This window comes from Sminthopsis crassicaudata, chromosome 1, assembly GCF_048593235.1.
Source record: "Sminthopsis crassicaudata isolate SCR6 chromosome 1, ASM4859323v1, whole genome shotgun sequence".
Classification (NCBI taxonomy): domain Eukaryota; kingdom Metazoa; phylum Chordata; class Mammalia; order Dasyuromorphia; family Dasyuridae; genus Sminthopsis; species Sminthopsis crassicaudata.
Window position 1 is genome coordinate 498,101,494 of NC_133617.1, and position 21,671 is coordinate 498,123,164.

At 34.8% G+C, this 21,671-nt stretch overlaps 1 protein-coding gene across 1 annotated transcript in view; it reads right to left on the bottom strand.

Annotated features, from left to right (window-relative positions):
• Positions 1-2,919: 2,919 nt before the first annotated feature.
• NXNL2 (nucleoredoxin like 2) overlaps positions 2,920-21,671 on the bottom strand; it is a 28,073-nt gene continuing 9,321 nt past the window's right edge. Inside the window, exon 2 of the mRNA XM_074281497.1 lies at positions 2,920-4,190. Coding sequence (XP_074137598.1) covers positions 4,022-4,190 — 169 coding nt within the window. The 3' untranslated portion in view covers positions 2,920-4,021. The remainder of the gene's footprint in view (positions 4,191-21,671) is intronic.

The window sequence follows — 21,671 nt, forward strand, 5'->3', positions numbered from 1 at the left end:
ATCTTGGAATGTAAATTATAAAAGATAATACCTTCATCAAGGGACAGAAGTGGAGAGTATAATTAGGTGTATGTTGCAGTTTAGCTACTGCAAAGTTTTAAAACAAAATTCATTATGTAGGGGAGATGTGTATGAGAAATGACTGATATGAAGACAAAATGCATCAATAAAACATTTTTAAAAATAAATTAAGGGTGGCCAATATATTTGAAGACAAGATGTACTTCTAAAGTGATATTAAAAAAATTGATTAAATTATCAAAAAGCAATAGAAAGAATAACTGGTCATATAAGACAGGCAAGGGTCCAAGAGCAATGGTGGTCAATAAGTCAAATCCAAGCCAGTAAGATACTGATAATGAAAGTAATAACAATTAGCTAGGGAAGACTGTGGAATATTTTCCAGTTACATTTTAAACCTGGGTAGACTTATTCTTTGAAAAACAACAACAACAACAACAACAAATCTGGGTACACTGGGGAAGGAATTAATTCTTCTTTGGGTTACTTTATTGTTGTGTGACCCTAGACTACTAAATTACTTAGTGTTTCTGAGCCTTCTTATCATAAATTTCCTTATCATAAATCAGGATTATAATAGTACTACCTCACAAAGTTATTGTGAGAATCAAGTAAGATAACATGTTTAAAAACAAAACAAAACAAAACAAAACCAACTTTGCAAACATTAAAATACTATATAAATGTTTTCTATTATTATCATGCAATAGGGTAGCACAGTAGATAAAGAGTGCTAGACTTAGAGTCAGGGTGACTTATCTTTCTAAGTTCAACTCTGGCTTCAGTCACTTATTAGCTGTGTGACACTGAACAAAGTCACCTGACCCTATTTTCCTCAGTGTCCTAATCTGTAAAATGACCTGAAGAAAGACATGGTAAAGTACAACAGTCTATTTGCCAAGAAAACTCCAAAATGGGGTCACAGAGTCAGACATTCCGGAAAAACAACTAAACAAAAATTATTATCATAGTTATTATTATTATTATCTGCCTAAAGAATAGCCTACCCTGCCCTTCTTCTTACTTCTCACTTCTCTTCAATACACCTGGTTCCTGATGACCTTTCCTCAGTTCTCATCCTGTCTGGTGTTTTTGAAGCTTTCCACAATGTTGACCATCCACTCTTCCTAACACTCTCTTCTCCATTTGGCTATTACAACTGCTGTTTCCTGTTATCCTGTTCTCTGTATTGCTATATTTTTTCTCTGTTCTTTTCTGAATAAACATTTATCTTTTGCTGCATAAGGATGCCCCAAAACTTTTAGATTCTCTTTTTATTTTCTGATCTCTTCCTTAGTGATTTCATCTGCTTTGATTGGTTCAATTTTCATTTCTGCATAAATGATTCCTAAATCTTTATTTGAAGACTTAATCTCTCTTTACATTGGGATTCTCACATCTCTAATCACTGCTGGCTATCTTCATTTAGGACTAGCCCCAAACTCAAAGGCAACACATCTCAAACTGAACAGATTATCATCTTTCCCTCTAATTTAGCATCATTTCCAAACTTTCCTACTTCTGTTTAATAGCGCCACCATCCTCCCGGTCACCAATGTTTCACATCTCACTCATATTTAATTCTTCCCTCTTGCTTGCAAAGACAAGAAACCATTCTCTGGAAGTTTTAACCCTTTTTTCTTTGAAACTTTTACTTTGGGACCCTGCTGTTCTGATTGGTGACCACCTCTTCCCAGCCATCTTTTTAACAGCTTTATCTCATCAACAGAGCATCCTCTCCATCCACTCCATACTCCTTTTCTAGTTCTAGAAGCACAATTAAACAAATTCTTCCATTCTTCTTGGAGGAAGTGTCAATTTATTTTGAGGTTGCTCCACTCACCACTCCTATTACTTTCCAAACCAAAGTGCAATCCCTGCTTATTATTATACTATATGGTGATCTCCTATTAGGCCTTGATTTTAGGAGCATCTGTTATCATATTTTTCTTTCTCAAGCTTAGCAGTGCTCAATATATAGTAAGAGTTTAATAAATGCTTTCTCATTTATTTGTTCATGCAGTCCCTTTTTTGTCTATTCTACTTTCACATCTCTCACTGCCATCCCTTTCTCTCCAGACACACTGCTAGCACTCTAGTTCAAGACCTCAGAATCATTGTGCTAGATTATAATGATAACCTTATTATTATTATTATTATTATTATTATTATTATTATTATTAGTCTCTCTTCTCTCAAAACCATCTTCTACATAACTGCCAAAATTAACTTTCTAGTGCATAGGTCTGATCCTGCCAATTCTATACCTTAAAATCTTCTGTGACTCCTTTTAGTCTGTAGTATAAAACATGTACTACTTATTTAGCCTTATCCAGTCTGACTCCAAACTATTTTTGCAACCTCACTCCACTATATTCTCTACTCTGTACCCTGCATTCCAATCAAACCATCCTGTTTGCTATTCTCTGAACTCAGTATGGTTCTTTCTCAACTTCCTGCATACGTACCAGATGTCTGCTTTGCCTAGAATGCACTCCTTTCTTATATGCATTTTTCAGAATCCTCACGCTCCTTTGCAAGTAAACTCCAGTAGTACCTCTTTCGTAAAGGTAGGATGTTTTAGTGTTTTCTCCCTGATCAAATATTTACAGTACCCTTTGTCTGATCTCTCCTTTTGCATCTTAACTCTCTTTTATTTTATCCGCATGCATATATATATATATATATATATATATATATATATATATATATATATATATATATATATATAGTGTTTCCCCCATAAAATATAAGCCCTTTTAGGACAAGGATTAATATTTTTTTCCTCTTTTTTATTCCCAGGGTCTAATGCAATCCTTTTTCAATGTAGCAAATTTATGTATACACACACAAAACACAAAACACACACACATACACATACACAGAGATGAGAGACAGAGTTTTGTTGCTTTTTTAAAAAATTTTTTGAGAATTTATTTATTAAGCATTTACTATATGTCAGTCACTGTGCTAAGCCATGGGGTTACAAACATAAGCAAGAGAGTCTCTGTCTTCAATATGCTTAACTTTTAACAAAAGAAGACAACACATAAAGGAGATGTGGAAAGGGAGAGTATGGAAATTTGGAAATGGTATTTGAGAAGTGATAAATGACTCCTTAGTTGGGGCAAGATAAGGTTTATCTATCAAAGGCTTGGCTCTCAAAACCCAAGGTTCCAGTGGGGAGACAAAAAAGGGGAGGAGGAGGATCATATAGTAGGCACTTAATGTTTTGTTTTGTTTTTTATATTGAAGGTGTGGATGTTGAAAGATGACTAAAATATCAAGTGTTTTCTAGTTCCAAAACAGTGATATTAAAACAGTAGGATTATTCATTATTCAAAATTTTAGAAAAAGAAAAAGGGAAAGAAGACATTTCAAGAGAAAAAAGAAGATATGGTCTTTAGGGGAAATGTGGCAATAGACAGTGTGGGGAATTAATTTATTCAATTACTCTCTGATGTCATTTGCTTGAAATTATAAAGGGAATAATTAGAGACATATAATACAGAAATAGGTTTGTTTATTAAAGCAGACAAACTATAAACTTTATTAATATAGTTGTCATTTTGTATCATTAAAATAGATTAATAAGCAGAAATCTGTAATATGAAGAAACATATTGCTTTACTGAACAGACCTACACAAGTCAATTTTTGCATAGATTTTCAAGACTGACATGCTAGTCTATCCAGTCAGCTATCACTCAGGGGTGATTCATTAAGCAGTTACAGAATTACCCTAAGAATAACAAAAATAATTTTTAAAAGCAGATAATCAGAATAGGAGAGATATTTTTCCTGAGAAAAATTTACTTAATACTCATTCCTACTGCCTCTGTCATAAAATATGATCAAATACTAGTAAATAATGGAAAATTAGTATTTGTAACCTTTACTTTTGCCTTCATTATGTTAAGAATAATCTTCAGAACTATGAAAATGGAGTGATGATCACACCCTAAAGTCTCTTATTGCCTTCTATGCCATTATCTCCAAATTCAGTAAGAAAAATTCTGAAAGATATTAGCTCCTTCCAACCAGTTTCGGAAGCAGGAGAGTCCTTGTTCTCTAATTTGTTTCCGTCCTTTGTCGGTGATGACCTCTCCTGTCTGTTTCACCACCACCAACTTAGGTATGGCTGTGATATTGTACTTCTTCTTCAAATCACTAGGAATGACAGAAAAATACAGGAAAACAGTTATTATTTCAAGCCAAAAACTTATTACAATAACTATATTTACTTCAATGTTTTAATAAAAATCTCTACTTAAGAGTTCTTTCAATCATATAACCAAGGGTACATTTTATAGTTATGTAAAGCAACAACAAAATTCATTTAAAAGTATGTAACATTTAAAATCTCAAGTGAAATGATGGGGAAAAGTTGAAATGAAAAGGGAATAGCACTTTGAGAACTCAAGTTATATGATAAAGTAATAATTATTAAAAATTATCAAAAATTTAAAAAAAATAAATCAGCGAAGGAAAAATCAGATAAAATTATATTCAATGTTCAAAAACCTAAGAATATAAATCACTTGGGATAGAATTCTCCATTTGACCAGAACTCCTAGAAAATTCAAAAAGTAGCTTGGCATAATTATAGGATCATAAATCTAGAATTATAAGGTTCTTCAGAAGACATATGATCTAATCTCTTTTTTATTTTATTATTATTATTATTTTTTTTTGTTAGAGAAGGAAGGTCATGCCTAAGGTTATGCAGCTAAGGAAATCTTGGAAACAAAACCTTTATAATAAATATGCATGGCCAACCAAATAAGTTCTCTTGTTGGCTGTGTTCAAAAACACACTTCTCATTTTACACCTAGAATCTATCACCTTCCTGAAAGAGAAAGAGAAAGAATCCTCTGGAGTTATGATTGGTCACTTCCCTGATGAGATTTTTTACTTCTTTCAAAGTTGTTATAGTGCTGTTATCCTTTGGAGTTTATCTTAATTTGAATCATAAATTGTTGATCTAAATCTAATTTTTGCCATATTGCATTTCAGTTTTCCCAGAAGTTTTTCTCAAAAAATAGGTACTTTGCCCCCATACTAAGAAGCCTTCAGGTTCAGAGAACAGAAGGCTATGATTTTCATTTGCTTCAGTATGCTGAGTGCCTGATCTGTTTTACTGATATAAAACATTTGTGGATTATTACTTTGTTAAAACGTTTAAATTTTCTTACCAGGTCTCCTTTCTTCCCACTTTTTACATTATTTCCCTGGAGTGTCTTAATAATACTTTACCCTTTATATCTAATACAACTCTTACCAATGATTTCTCAAAATATGGTATCTGGGCAATTTTACTGGACATTGCTTTCTGATGACAACTTATACAGTAGACAGGAAAATTCCATTTCACTGGGATGATAATAGATTATCAGCAAGTTAGCATCAGTTATTAATGTTGACTAAATCAGCATTAATAACTTCCAGAGCTCTCCACCCACAGACAACTAGTCAGAAGATTTGTGGGCACTGAGAGAGGAGATTTGAGCAACAAATGTAGGGCTCTATCATTATTTATACAGTTGCAGTTCATAGTCTCATAGTTCATAGTCTAGCACATGACAATCTGCTGTAAGAGAATGGAAATCCTAATCACATTTTCAAGGTATAAAAGGGTACTTGGGGTGGCTTATAGGCCAGAGATTGGTAAAACAGTGACCACACGTCTTTCTTCAAATCATACCACTATGAACTGGAAATTTATAAGTTGCCAGAATTAGCTCTGAAAAAACAGTAAAAATTGGAAGCTTGGGGCAGTGCCAGTTCTACCCTAGAAAAAAAGTCCAACTTTACATAAAGTTAAAAGGTAAGAAATAAGTTGGAAAAGTAAGCAACAATTTAAAAAATACCTTAACATTAAAAAAAAAAATGCTGTTTTGTCAAGGAAAACTAAAACACAAATTCAGGGAAGAGGTAGGTAATACAGTGGATAGAATATTAGTCTTGGAATCAGGAGAATCTGGGTTCAAATCTGGCTTCAGACACTTACTACCTGTGTGACCCTGGGCAAGTCACCTAATCCCAATTGCCTCCAGAAACCAAAAAAAAAGAACAAAAACCTCAAAAGAAAACAACAAAACCAAAACAGCTATATTCAAAACAGCAAAGACAAATGTGAATTGGTCTTAGGCCCAAAAAGAACCTGAAAAACTTAAAAAGGATTTTAAAAATCAAATAAGAGAACTAGAGGACAAAATGGAAGGAAATGCAAGAAAATCGTGGAAAGAAAAAGAATCCACAACTTGGTAAAGAAGGTACCAAAAAAATTGAAGGAAAAAAAAAATTAAAAAACAGAATAGGCCAAAGGGTAAAAGAGGCACAAAAATTCACTGAAGAGAAAAACTACTTTAAAAAGCAGATTTGGTCAAATGGAAAGAAGAGAGATAATAAAATTCACTGAAGAAAAGAACTTCTTAAGAAGTATAATTGGCCAAATGGTAAGAGATAGAAAAGTTCACTTGAAAAAAATAGTTCCTTAAAAATTAGAATTAGACAGGTGGAACCCAATGACTATGAAACATCAAGAAACAATAAAAACAAAATAAGAAAATAAAAAATAGAAAATGTGAAATATCTTATTGGAAAAACAACTGACTTGGATAAAAGATCTAGATGATATAATTTAAGAATTACTGAACTACCAGAAAGACAAGATTTTTAAAAGAGCCTAGACATCATATTTCAAGAAATTGTCAAAACAAACAAAAAACCTGCCATGATATGCTAGAACAAGAATTCACTGATCACCTCCTGGAACAAAATTACTAGAAGTAAGATAGCCAAATTTCAGTGCTAACAGGTCTAAGTACTGCAAGCCACTAGAAAGAAACAATTCAAATGTTGGAAAATCACAGTCAGGATCACACAAGCTTAATGTCTTTTATATTAAAGGATCAGAAGATATGGAATGTGATATTCTGGAAAGCTAAGGAGCAGGATTACAATCCAAAATCAGCAAAACTAAAAATAATCCTCCAGAGGGAAAGAATAGATATCTAACAAAATAAAGGACTTTCAAGCATTCTTCATGAAAAGACTAGAAATCAAAAATTTAACATTCAAACAGAAGACTCCCCCCACCAAAGAGCATGAAAAGGTAAACATGAAAGAATAATCATAGAGGGTCTCAAAAACATTACATTTACATTATTATATGGGAAGATGATACATTTAACTCCTAAGAACCTTATCATTATTAGGATAGTTAAAAGCAAGTTATATAGACAGGGGACATTAAGTGAGTAAGAAATGACAATATGAGAAAGAGGAATACACTGGGGAAAAGGGAAAGGAGAGGAAGAATGGAGAAAATTTTCTCACATAGAAGAGATATTCAAGAAAGAGTTTTTACAGAGGAAAGGAAAAGGGAGTGATGCTAAACAGTGTTTGAACTTTACTGTCATTGAAACTAATTCAAAGAAATTAACATATGTTCAGTTGAGCATATCTATCTTACTCTATAGGAAAGGAGAAGGGGAAGGGGATAAAATAAAGGGGTGCTGATAGAAGAGAGAACATATTGACAGAGATGGTAATCAAAATCAAAACACTTATGAGAAGAAACAAGGTAGAAAGGAAGGGAAGAGAAAGACAGAGAAAGAAAGAGAGAGAAAGGGAAGGATAAATGGAGGAAAATACAGTAAAAACTGAAAAAAATTTTACAAGTTTTTCTGATAAAGACCTCATTTCTCAAATATATAGAGAACTGAATCAAATTCATAAGACTTTGATTCATTCCCCAATGGATAAATAGTCAAAGAATATAAATAAGCAAGCAGTCTTTCCGGGTTTTCTGAAAGCATCATGCAAATTATTTTTTATAGCACAATAATATTCCATCACAGGAGTAGATAAAGTGCTGAATGTGGAATCAAGAAGACTCATTGTGATGCCAGAGAAGGGTCTTTTAATCTTTTAATGTGGACAGTTTTAGGTTAGCCAAGCTGAATGGAACTCATATTCAAAAATCAATCGGCACCCAAGAACTGAGGCAGGGAACTTTTAGAGGGTGTTTTCGCTAAAACAAGATACATAACCTGAGTATACAGTCTTATAGAGGAACAAAGGCAGATAAGGAGGGCGAAGATACTGGGTAGGTACACAAGCCATAATTCCAGGAGAGGACCATAACTTAATCCTGACAGAAGGGTCAGGATAAAAAGGCAGGAGACAGCAAGGGACGATACTCAAAAGGAGGGGGAATTATCCCAGCAAGGATTGAGGTATGACTCAATGGTGTGTTAAGGTTTTTCTTGACTCAATTCTCTCAGTTCTAATGTCAAGGAAGGTGGGGTGGCCACAATAATTTTATTCAGGGTATTGTTATTCAGGGCATAACATCTTCATGAGTATAATTCCAGCCTCAGATATTTACTAGCTGTGTGACCCTGGGCAAGCCACTTTGTTTATTTCTCCTTTCTTATCTATAAAATGAGCTAGAGAAGGGAATGGTAATTGGCTAAAATCTTTGCCAAGAAAACCCCAAATGGCTTATGAAGAGTTGGATATGACTTAAAAACAACTAAATAATAACTAATTTGGTCACAATCATATATCATAACTTATTCAACCATTCCCTAATTGATGAGCATCTTCTTGATAGCCAATTCTTGGCTACCACAAAAAAAAAGAGCTAATATAAATATTGTGGTACATTTTCTTTTCTTTTCTTTTCCTTCCTTCCTCTCTCCCTTCTTCCCTCCCTCTCTCCCTTCTTCCCTCCTTCTCTCCTTTCCCTTCCTTCCTTCCTCACTTTCTTCCTCACTTTCTTCCTTCCTTCCTTCCTTCCTTCCTTCCTTCCTTCCTTCCTTCCTTCTTCCTTCCTTCCTTCCTTCCTTCCTTCCATCCATCCATCCAAATTTCTTTGGAATATAGGCCTACTGGTGATACTAACAAATCAAAGCTTATGCATGGTTTTATAGTCACAGTTTGTTGGTGTTTGTTCTTCTTTCTAGAAGATGACTGAAATCAGGGAGGTGATGTCATTTCTTACACTGCTTTATGGTGAAAGAATATTGAAGATGGTATGGACTAGGTTGTGATCTAATTGTGAGAAACGAATGGGCATTTATTTGGTTTCCACAATTAGGAAAATTAAATTGGAGAAATGGATGATAGAGGTTAGTGGCTGTAAGAGAGTTGTTAAGAATCCCCTTTAAATTGGCTGCAGGTTTAGAGTGAAAGAATTTACTCATTCCTGAATTATTAGTTGCAAAATGAAAGTTTATTATTGGATAGAAATCAGTTTACCAAGAGACTGACTTCTATAGTGGCAGATCTATTGGAAAATGGAGTTTTGCACTGAGAAAATGCTTTCTCAGTGGACAAAAGGTCCTGACAGCTGAGTGAGCTACCTAGGTCCATCTGCAGTGGACCTATTGGTCCTAGTGGAGGGAAACTATTATATTGGGTACCCTAGTGGGGGGCTGGGACAGCCTGAGCAGATCACACTGACAAGAGTCAGGCCAGGTGGGGGGCTGGGACAGCTCAGATCAGGATTCCTCAATTGAATGAGAATTTAGAATTTCTATAGGAGTTGATTCTCTTATAATTTGGGCTCTGTCTGTACTCATTGGAGCCTGGGAGATCCTGATCAAAGGGCACACAATCTTAGAGTGATAATCTTAAAGGGAACAGTTCCCCTCCCCCTTCATATCCAGTGCAAAAATGGGTTGATTCTAAGGTTCAATGTCTTACTGTGGCAAGACAACAATTTCTGCAGCATTCATTCTGCTAAATCTAGAAGTAGACTTGGAGCAGAGTAAGGGGAGAAAAATATGCTGCATAAATCACTTCAAAATGGTATAGGAGAGAGTATACCCTCAGTTTTTAAGGGGATATATTTCTGTTCTTGCTATATCTTCTCAGTAAATATTCTTCATAAATGCTAATTGATACTAATTGGCTAAGTGCAGTGCTAATTGCTAATACCAGGAAGATACTAAATATAACTGGTAATTGATCTTAAATATAATGTGAGAATGAGAGTTGAGTCAATAGCATTAGACAGCTCAAAATTTTTCAGAAATTCACAGAATTCACAGAAAAGGGTTTCATAACCTTTTTGTGTGGCCGATGCTTCAAACATAATGTTTTTATGTATATAAAAAATAAAATACATAGTATTTTACAAAGGAAACAAACTATGTTGAGAAAATGATGAAATATTTAAAAAGAAAACAACCAACTCCACAGATTTCCTGAGAGTGATCTATGGCACACCCTCTCATGTCAAGAATTCTTATCCTAGAACACCTACAACTACCACAATCACCACCATAACAACAGCAAACAACCATTTAGTAATCTCAGGAGAAAGATACAGTCTTGCTCTGGGGACTCAATTTGCCTATGAGAGAGGTTGGAATAATTGTCCCTACTGTATTTAGATGCATTACACGACACTTTTGGATGTTTTTTTTTTTTCCCCCAAAGGGAAGGCATATAAAAGATTTGAATAGGTTCTTTCCCCCACTCAAAAAAGAGGGGCAGAAAGGTGAAAGAGTTAAGAGAGAAGCACAAAGGAATAACAGATATGAACTTGTTACATTTTAAAATAAATCTGGAATTTGTTATATATTTTAAAAGAAAACCAAGCTCTATGTAATGGAAATTCAATTTCATGTAAAATCTTCCCTTTCCACATTTATGGAAATACACATTTCATTTGTGTTTTATTAAGTTGAGAATAAAAATAAAACTAAGTGAAAAAAATTTAAAGTTCCATAGACATCAAAATATTTACAGCAAACATTTTGTAGCAGCAAAGAACTGGAAAAAATATAAATGTCCATTTGATGGGTTTTGTCACCATATGATGGCATACACCAAAAGTTAGGGGTTTTATGTGAAAAATTCACAATGGCCATTCTCTTCAGCAAAAAAAAAAAGATAGATTTATTTAGGGTGTATGGGACAGTAATAACCACTAAAACAATCAGAAATCCAAGTATGAATATAGGAAAAAGTTTATTTTTTTTTCTCACGAGAAAGGGTGGGCAGTATTTGAAGCAGAAAGCAAGATTTTAGAGAGAGACACACACAGGCAAAGGACATTCCCTTTTTTATTTCCCAGTTCCTCTCCCCAATACCCTGGCTCTTTTTCCCATTGGCTTTGATGTGGGTGTAGCCCCCAGCTGGCTTGGGTTTTCAGCCCCCATTCTAATGATCTGAAATTCCTTTTTGGGGAGAGGCAGAAGGAGATAACAACAGAGAATTCCTGTCTTATTTACAACAAGAGAATTCCTGTCTTATTGACAAATATCTCCTGAACCTCTTGATAACATCTTTGTGCAAACATTGTTTTGATAATTCTAGTTATGTATATAAGGAAGGTTGAAAAATGGAATCTTTGCACTTGGTGTACACCAGCCAGTGCCCGCCAACTGGTATCCCCTTGCAGGCAGTTTGTTCTTCCTGAAGGCCAAATGCCTGTCTATCTCTTTACTATCAATACTTTGTTTCCATACAGCATTGAATAGCAAATTCATTTGCTACCAAACGGGCCCTTGGTTGCTTTGGGGAAAGACAGAGGTTAATCAGACCCAGGAGAAAAGGAACTGACCCATCTGGGTTTAGAACCTCAGTTTACTCCTCATCAGCTTGAGTTTCTAAAAACATGAAGTAAGAAATTCTGAGACTATCAAATGTTTAACAGAGTAGGGTGTTTCTCACTCAATCCAGTCACTGCCCCCAAGGAGCTTTCATTCTAGAAGAGGAAGATAACAATGGAAAGGAGAGGGGCAAAAATTCTATTCAAATCTCAGGCTTATTACAAAACCCAGTCCCTGCCACTAAGAAGCTTTCATTCTCACAGACGAGATAATCTTTGCCCAACTGCCTTGATTATTCTCTGATGTCTCAGTGGGTTTGAGTTTTCTTATTTAAGTTTTATTTCTCCAATTTAATTTTTATACTGTGGAAATCAAATAAATCTATTTTTCACAAGGGGAATAGGTTTCAGATAAAATGAAAGGATATCTAGACTCAGGGAATGGCAAATATGAAAGAATATAAGAGCACATGAAAGACAAATTCTTCAGAGGAACTCAGTAGAAAGGGAGCATCCCATGAGGTTAGGGCATGCCCTTAGCTGGCAGGCTAAATATTAAAAGGGACTTAGCACCCTAAAAGAGTTAGCTGGAAGGAGAAGTGGATTTTCGAAGCATAATAGAATTAGGGGAGATACCACTGTGGCCTGGGGGAAGGGAAAAGACACCACAAAGGCAGAGTGCTGTGGGGGGCTGCCCAAAGGAAGGTAGCAGTCATGGAATGGCCTACAAATAGGTTTTATAGGGAAAATTGAACTTCAGGGACATGACAGGGACTTCTGACAGCACATGGCAAGGTGAGACTGCTCCAGAATGAAAAGGGGGACCCCGAAACTCTAAAAATCCTTAAAGGAGAAAATCTGCCCGGAGGGACAATTTCATCCTTGTTATCTGGGTGGGGTCGGCTCAGTCCTGAAACTCCTGAGTATCATCCACAAAAACAATTAGAGACTCTTAGAGTAAAAAAAAAGTAAAAAGGGGTTTATTATGAGTTTGTGAGAAAAGACATCTTCCATTTCACAAGGTGTTTATCTACAAAGAAGTGCAAAGCATAAACTGCAAAATATAAGATTAAATAGGTCCCTGAAAGCAGAATCCCCCACCCCTGCCTGGCCTTTTCTCCCATTGTTTAGGGGAGTCTAGGCTCACATTCTAATAGAAATCTAACCCAGAAACAAAAGAATACAAGTCAATAATAGTAAACTCTTAATTTAAATTTCCCTAGAGAACTGAAGTACAAGCAGATATCCTGAGAGAAGAAAATTCAAAGCCATCATCACCTTTAAAAGAAGTACTTGAATGCTAATTAAGAGGTGGTGGGAAAATAGGAGGGGACAAAAACCTGCAACTTTTAGCTACTGCCCTATTATTACAAAGTCTTAAGTCACAATTAAGATAGAGCTTAAGGCTATATTCCCATGTGAGTGTCTTCACTCAGTTAATTCCTCACACAAATAAACATACAGAAACATTATGATCAAATTTGAACAAGAGACATAGTCCATTACCAATATGATAGTCAAAATTTTTTCATATTGATAGGACCTGATCCTGCATTTCACTAATATTACCTTCAAAACCCAGAGTCACTTCTTTGAACAATATCATCGATATCATCCTAGTGGAAATATGAATATGCACCTAAGAGTGTGTAAGAAACAAAATATCTTAACCAAGAACTCCACTGACTCACTGATGAATTCAGGAAAGATTTATTTTACATTCTTGCAAGAATGGGTGTGTAGGTGAATAGACACACTTTGGGGACTTCAAAGGCACATTTTATTTCCTATCCTGAAACACAAGTCCTTCTCCAGATTCCCCATTAGTTGGATGTTACCGAGGTTACACATCATGAATCTCCACTTTTCATTAAGTAGCCAGTTCCTGACCCAAAGGAACTTCCATTCTAGAAGGGGGAAAGGTAACAGAGGAGGGCTAAGGACAAAGAACAAAAGACACTTTTTCAAATCTCAGACCACCATTCCTGATTACAAAAGTCAGTCCCTGCCCTGAGGGAGCCCACATTCTTTTCAGGGAAGATCACCTACTCCCTGGACAATTCCTCATACTCAAGTTTCATTTCTCCAACCTCATAACTTCATTTGGAAACCAAAATGCCCATTTCTCAATGTGAAAATGTGATGTTTTTAATTATTTAATTTGCAAAGAATTCAAGGAATTATTACCATTATTTAGTAATGATGTATTAGCAGTGTATGCATGTTTTACCTTTTGTATTATTCTCCAGCAGGAAGATTTCTTTCTTATTTTATCATTTAGGTTAAATGATAATTCCCCTTCTTAGGAATTTTTCTCCCATTAACCTTCAGAGAGATTATTTCTCTCCTTTCCTGCAAGATTATGGAAATCCCACTCCTGCGTAATGTTGCCTGATTTCAGGGGCTTAATCTATACAGTAATCTGATTTAGTCTATCTGTTGCTCTCAAGGATGATGTGAGGCTAAATTGGGAAGGACAAATTTGCTTGAGGCACTACTTCTAACTTTATTTTCCTGCTTATCCCAACTCAACCAAAGATAGAGACATGGATACTGGTGTGTTTGTGTGTGCAGTTATATTGTATATATATATATATATATATATATATACAAATATATAAAATGTAAATAATATGTGTGTATATAGCCATATACACTCTACATATGCATGTGCTTGTTAAGGTGCAAAAGATGGTTGCAAATTGTTGTAAAGTGTCTCAAAAGAGTTTGTAGGCTTAAACTCAATTCCAAGTCAAAAGGCAAAGTTTATTGTAATTGTAACGCCAATTGAAGCAGGATAAATTCCAAAAGAATTTAGCAAAGCACCAAGAGTAAGAAGATAAATTTATAGGAAAAAGTTAGAAACCAGGAGCTTCATGTTATTTATTTGCTAATTTTATGGCTTACAGGTAGGTTAGAGGGGTGGTCTTATTAACTATTGTTTTAGGAACTTTGTTATGACTCACCAACAGATTATCTATCTGACAGTAAAGTTTGTAGAACTATAATATTCATAAATACTATAGTATTCCACAGAACTTCAGAGATGTCTTCACTCCAAGGCCAAGAGACTTTAGGATTATTGATGAACAGATTGTTTATCTGACAGTCAGCAATGTTTGTCCTGAGGGCAGGGAAGTCTCAGGGTTATTGTGACATTTCCCTAAAAACTAAGAGGAGAAATATATAACTATATTAATATAGGGTTTCTAAGGCTAGGGGACCCCAGAGTTATTGAGACATTTCCCTAGAAGTTGTACCCCATTATGCTCATACAAATGCACTTGCACATGTACACATAACAAATACACATACAGGGGCAGCTAGATGGTGCAGTGGATAGAGCACCAACCTTGAAGACATGAGGACCTGAGTTCAAATCTGACCTCAATACTTAACATGTGGTATGACCCCAGGGTCATTTAACTTCTCAGCAAAAAAAAAAAAAAAAAAAAAAAAAAAAAAACACATACAACCCCATATCTATTCTTTTCACAGAAGACATGAACAATTTAAAAAGTTAACACAATCTTAAATTATAGTGTCTAGAAAAGGAAAGCTACTGTTTCTTGACTACATCTAGAATACTGTCTTCCTTCCAGGTACTTTACCTCTAAGTCTTTGACAACATAGAGCATATCTAGACGAATATAAACAATGGTGAGGAAACTTGAAAACATGCTATATCGTGATTACTTAAAAGAATTGGAAGACCAGAGAAAAAAACATGGTAAAGTGTGATGGTAAGTTTAAGAAGGCTTAGGTTTGTTTTATTTGGCTCCAGACAGAAAAACTATTAGGTAGAAATTGAAATGTAGATTCCTTCTCAAGATAAAGAAAAAATTCCTAACAATTAAAACTGTTCCAGTGGGTAATGGAATTCTTAAGAAGTAATGAATTCACAACTCTGAGGTACTTTCTCACACTTCTCAGATTGGCTAAGACAGGAGAAAAGATATTGATGAATGTTGGAGAGGATGTGGGAAAACTGGGACACTAATACATTGTTGTTGGAGTTGTGAACTGATCCAACCATTCTGGACAGCAATTTGGTACTATACCCAAAGGGTTATCAAAATGTGCATACACTTTGACCCAGCAGTGCCTCTACTGGGTCTGTATCCAGGGAAATCATAAAGGAAGGAAAAGGACCCACATGTACAAAATTATTTATAGCAGCTCTTTTTGTGGTAACAATGAATTGGAAAAGGAGTGGATGCCCATCAATTGGAATGACTGAACAATTTGTGGTACATGAAGATAATGGAATATTATTGCTCTATAGAAAACTATGAATAAGTTGATTATAGAAAAGCCTGGAAAGATTTACATGAACTGATGCTGAGCAAAACAAGCAGAACCCGGAATACATGTGATGTAAGCAAGAATGTGCAATGATCAACATGAAAGCCTTGGTTTTTTTCAGTGGTTCAGTGATCCAAAGCAATCCCAATAGATTTTGGACAGGAAATGCCATCTGCATCCAGAAAAAAAAAACTATAGAGATTGAATGTAAATCAACACATATTATGTTCACTACCTTTTTCTGTTTTGTTTTGTTTTTTTAATTTCTCTCATAGTTTTTCCCTTTTGCTCCGATTTTTCTCTCCCAACATGATTCAGAAAGCAATGTGTATTAAAAAATAAACTTACTATGATAAAAAAAAAAAGAAGTAATGAATTTCTTATATATTCAGGCAGAAGCTAAAGGACTATTTGTCAGGGATGTTGTTATGTTGTAGGAAAGATTCCCACTTAGCAATAGGTGAAACCTTCTGGCTCTAGGATTTGGTGTTTCCTTCCACCTTTCTTCTGCCTTCCATTGTGATATCCCATGTATACTTATTTTTTCCAAGTACAGCAAATTCCCATACTCCAAATCATTTAAAATCCTTTGTTCATATGAAAATTTGACAGTTCAATATCCCTATCCACTAGGGCCTTTCTTTCACAAACGTAAATTTTAAATAGGGTCACTGTTATTTTTTAATCTCTACAGCACAATGTCTACCTAGTTTAGGCAATTAATAAATGTTTTGTGAATACCAAATAAGTAAACAATAGTGATTTTGTTCATTTCATTTTCATGTATTAATGGGATTAATGAGTTAATGTTGTCCCTTCTAAGTAAAGCAATATTTTTGCTTTACCTAGAGAACTCAAAGAATTGTCAATTCCAATTCCAAAAGGGAATTTCACACCCTATTTTATGGTAGTGTTATGCCACAATTTTCTTTAATTGTTCTGCCTCAGTTTCCCTGAATTGTTCTTCAATTTCCCTGAATTGTTCTGCCTCAATTTCAAGCCCCCTTCCTGACCATTAGAACTGATATAAATTAGGGCTGGAAGGTCTGACCATGAGCATTCCATAGAGCCATAAACTGCAGATGTTTAATCTCAGATAGGGAGAGACATCTCCTATCTCAGACTGAGTGGCTCCTAGCCCTTCCAACTTCTCAGAATATATGATCCTTATCACCAACTTGTCAGAACTGAATTTATGGTCCATTCCTGAAAGTTCCCTGCTCACCAGTGCTCTCTACTTTCTGCCTTTGTTTCCCTTGTCACTGAAGTCCTATAAGAATCCCTGGAATTCTTCACTTGCTGTTGGATGCTTTGAAACATGAGTCCAATCCAGCCCTGAGGGCAACATGAATCCTCTTTTGCCCTCAGTACAATCTCTCCCTCTCAAATAAAATATTAAAAACTCTCTAATCTCTATCTTGCCTCAGTTTTTCCAGCACTACACTATTAGGGGAAAGATTTGAGAGTGAGTTTTGAATCTGTAAAAAGACCTCTTCTCCATAGTTGACAAAGCTATTAAGTTTCCATCAGAATATGCTGATGCCTTTTTTTCCTCTGATTTAGATTCAGTTAGAATACAGAAAAAAAAAAAAAAAGAGAGAGAAAATACAGTAAGTTATAAAAAGGTGATATAGAACAACTGATAAGATTCTAGGTTTGGGGTAAGAAACAACTAAATTCTGATTTTGCCTCAGATTCTTATTATATGTTTGAACCTGGGCAAATCACTTAAGTTTTTTTCAGATCATTTCCCTGTGTATAAAAGGGAGATTATAAAGACCCTCTCAGAGGGTTGTAATAAAGATCAAACATTATAATGACTGTGCCAATATTTATTTGTCTGACCACTTCCCCTCAGCTGCTTGTCTATATACCAGGTCTTTACTACTGACCATAAGTGTTTCTCAAGACTCTATTCTGGGCTCCTCTTCTTTTCTCTTCTCCCTTACTCCCTTTTCATTTGGTGATCTCATCATTTCCTATAAATTCAATTATCTCCATGCTGATGATTCTCAGATCTACTTATCGGGCCCTAACTTTTTTTTTTTTTTTTTAAATCTCTAGATTTGCATCTTCAATGGCCTACTAAACATATTTTAAACTGGATATCCAGTAAACATCTTAAACTTACCATATCTAAAACAAAAATTATCTTTCCTATAAAACTCTCCCTTCTTCCTTACTTCCCCAGTACTGGGGAGAGAATAACCATTCCCTGTTATCCAAGCTCAGAACTAGTTGTCATCTTGCACTCTTTATTTATTTATTTATTTTTTTTACTACTTCCCCTTCCCCTTCCCATAACTTGTCTGTTGCCAAATCTTATTGATTCTGGTCTCATAAAATCATTTGTATATGTTATCTTCTCTCCTTTTACACTGTCATTGCCCTATTATAGGCCTTTATTACCTCACCCTAAAACTACTGCAATAATTTGTTAGTGATCTCCCTGGTCATTCCAGTATAGGTAGCAAAAAAAAAAAAAAAAAAAAGTAAAAGAAAACAGAAAACAGAAAAGAAAAGCATACTACCCTATTATAAAAATTTATTTATTTTAAGCCTAGTGGGAAATATATTGTCTTCTAAAGTTCAATTTTTTTTTTTAATCTTTGGCTTGAGAGAGTTAGTTTTAGATGAAACATTCTAAGTTCAGTCACTGGCACTCTGAGACCCTAGTTTGAAAAAATTCCTAATACCTAGTAAGGAGTTGGTTTCTGTATTTAACTTTAAGTTTATTTCTATCTCTAATTTACCTTTGACCTCTTTAAAATCAAGTTTTATAAACAAAACTCAGTTCCCTGGAAATATTTAGGTAATGAGACAGCATCTGTACAGGCTTCAGGAAGTTAATGTGGACAAAGTATCAACCTTTTCTTGGGACTTTCCCTCAGCCTGGGATGCCCAAAGAGTCAAGAATTAATTATCCTCAGTTATCTCCCTTGTCTGCCACTGCTCAGTCCATTCTTTGTTCTATGCTTGCTCTAATCTGTCAAATCCAGATACTCAGAATCTCTGTAAAGGAAAAAGATCAGAGGCCTTACATGTATTAAAGAGAAGAAAAAAAAAAGACTTCCATTGTTATTTCTTCTTATACATTTCTAGATTCAATTATAATAAGAAAAGATTTAAAATGAGAGAGTAAAGCTAAAGAAGAAATAAAATTATCGTTATTTGAAAACTATGTGACATATTTATAAAATCATAAACAAATTACTAATTGAAACAACTAATAACTTTATTAAGGCATCGGCTAAGATGACAGGAACAAATAACGATGAATGTTGGAGGGGCTGTGGGAAAACTGGGACACTGATGCATTGTTGGTGGAGTTGTGAAAGAATCCAACCATTCTGGAGAGCAATCTGGAATTATGCCCAAAAAGTTGTCAAAATGTGCATACCCTTTGACCCAGCCATACTACTACTGGGCTTATATCCCAAGGAAATACTAAAGAAGGGAAAGGGACCTGTATGTGCTAAAATGTTTGTGGCAGCCCTTTTCATAGTGGCTAGAAGCTGGAAGATGAATGGATGTCCATCAATTGGAGAATGGTTGGGTAAATTATGGTATATGAATGTTATGGAATATTATTATTCTGTAAGAAATGACCAACAGGAGAAATACAGAGAGGCTTGGAGAGACTTACATCAACTGATGCTGAGTGAAACGAGCAGAACCAGAAGATCATTATACACTTCAACAATGATACTGTACAAGGATGTATGCTGATGGAAGTGGATATCTTCAACATAGAGAAGAGCTAATCCAATTCCAATTGATTATTGATGGGCAGAATCAGCTACATCCAGAAAAGGAACACTGGGAAATGAGTGTAAACTGTTATTTTTACCTTCTGAATCCAATTCTTCCTGTGCAACAAGAAATTCGGTTCTACACACATATATTGTATCTAGAATATACTGTAATATATTTAACATGTATAAGACTGCCTGCCATCTGGGGGAGGGGGTTGGGGGAGGAAGGGAAAAAATCTGAATAGAAGTAAGTGCAAGGGATAATGTTGTAAAAAAATTACCCATGCATATGTACTGTCAAAAAAAAAAGTTATAATTATAAAATAAAATAAAAATTAAATTAAAAAAAATAAAAAAACTTTATTAAGGCATCAGTCTTTCTAAACATAGTAGACAAAAACTAATGAGAAGAAAACTACAAAATAACTACTAAAAGTATAAAGTATTTGGAAGTTAAGCTCCAAGATATACTAAGAATTTATATAAGCACAATGCAAAACATTATTGAAATAAAGACAAATATTTGAAGGAATATTGTTAATGATTGCATCATGCAAATATAATAAAAATCATAATTAAATTCTTTTTATAGATTTAGATGCATACTATAAAATCAAGCTACCAAATTATCAAAGGGTTATTTTATATAACTAAGATTTTAAAAAATACTAAACAACCTGAAATAGCAACAAGGGGTTTGATAAACACAAGTTTAGAAGGTGAGATTTTAGTTGAGACTTAAAGGAAAACAGGGGAATCAGTATTCACAGCAGAGAAGGAAGAGTGTTCAAATCAAATCAAAAAATTCTCAGTTAAAAGAGGAAGGATTTTGTTTGTGGAACAGCTAAGAGGTCAGTGTCACTAGATCAGGATATGTGTTGGGGAGTAAACTGTAAGAAGATTGGAAAGGTAGGAAAGGGCTAGATTATGAAGGGCTTTGAATACCAAGTTGAGAATTTTGTAATTGCAACAGGAAGTCATTGCAGTTTATTGAATAGAGGGTGAAAGAGTGTTGAAGTAATCAAACCTGCATTTAGGAAAATCACTTTAGTGGCTGCATGGAGTTTAGATTGGAGTGGGGAAAAACTTAAGGCAAGCAAAGTCACCAGCAGATTATTATATAATGCTGGAGGGAAGTGATAAGAGCTTGAACTAGAGTGGAACTATCAGTGTCAGAGGAGAGAAGGGAACATATTTTAGAGATGTTGCAAAGGTAAAATAAATCAGCAGGCCTTGACAACAGCTTGGATATGCGGGAAATAGTGAGAAATCCAGCTAGGATGACTCTTAGGTTATAAATGTGAAAGACTGGGACTGTGGTGTTGCCCTCTACATTAATAGAAAGAGAGCAAAGTTTAGGAGGAAAAATAATGAGCTCTGTTTTGGATAATATTGAGTTTAAAATGTCCAGTTTCAGATGTCTGAAAGACATTTGGAGATGTAATCAGAAAAGAGACTGGGGAAGGAAAGGTAGATTTGATAATTATTAGTTTAAAAGTAGTAATTAAATGCTTGAGAGATGATAGGATACAAAATGAATCAGCTTATAAAGGGAAGATAAGAGGATTCAGTATACAATTCTGAGAGATTCTTATGTTAGAGGACATGATCTGAAGGAAGATCCAGCAAAGAAGGTGAAGGACTGGTCAGAGAAGTAAGATGAAAACCTGTGGGGAATAGTGATCTGAAAAATTAGAAAGAAAAAATATCAGAGAGGAGAGTGTGATTAACAACAAGGCTTCAGAGAAGTCCAAGAGAATAAAGATTGATAAAAGGCCAAAAAGATATGGTAGTTAGGAGATCATCAATACCTTTGGAGAAAGCCAATAATAAGAGAGAGAATGATAAAATCAAAAGTCAAAAGTTTAAAAGAGAGTAAGAGGAAAGAAAGTAGAGGTTTTGTGGTTTCCTGATTTTAGGAAAGTTAAGTCTGTTATTGTTCAGTCAGTAATCCTAAATCTTTTGCCTTAGGAAACTCCCATGTCCAATCTGTTTGATTCTGAATAGACCACTCCTCAG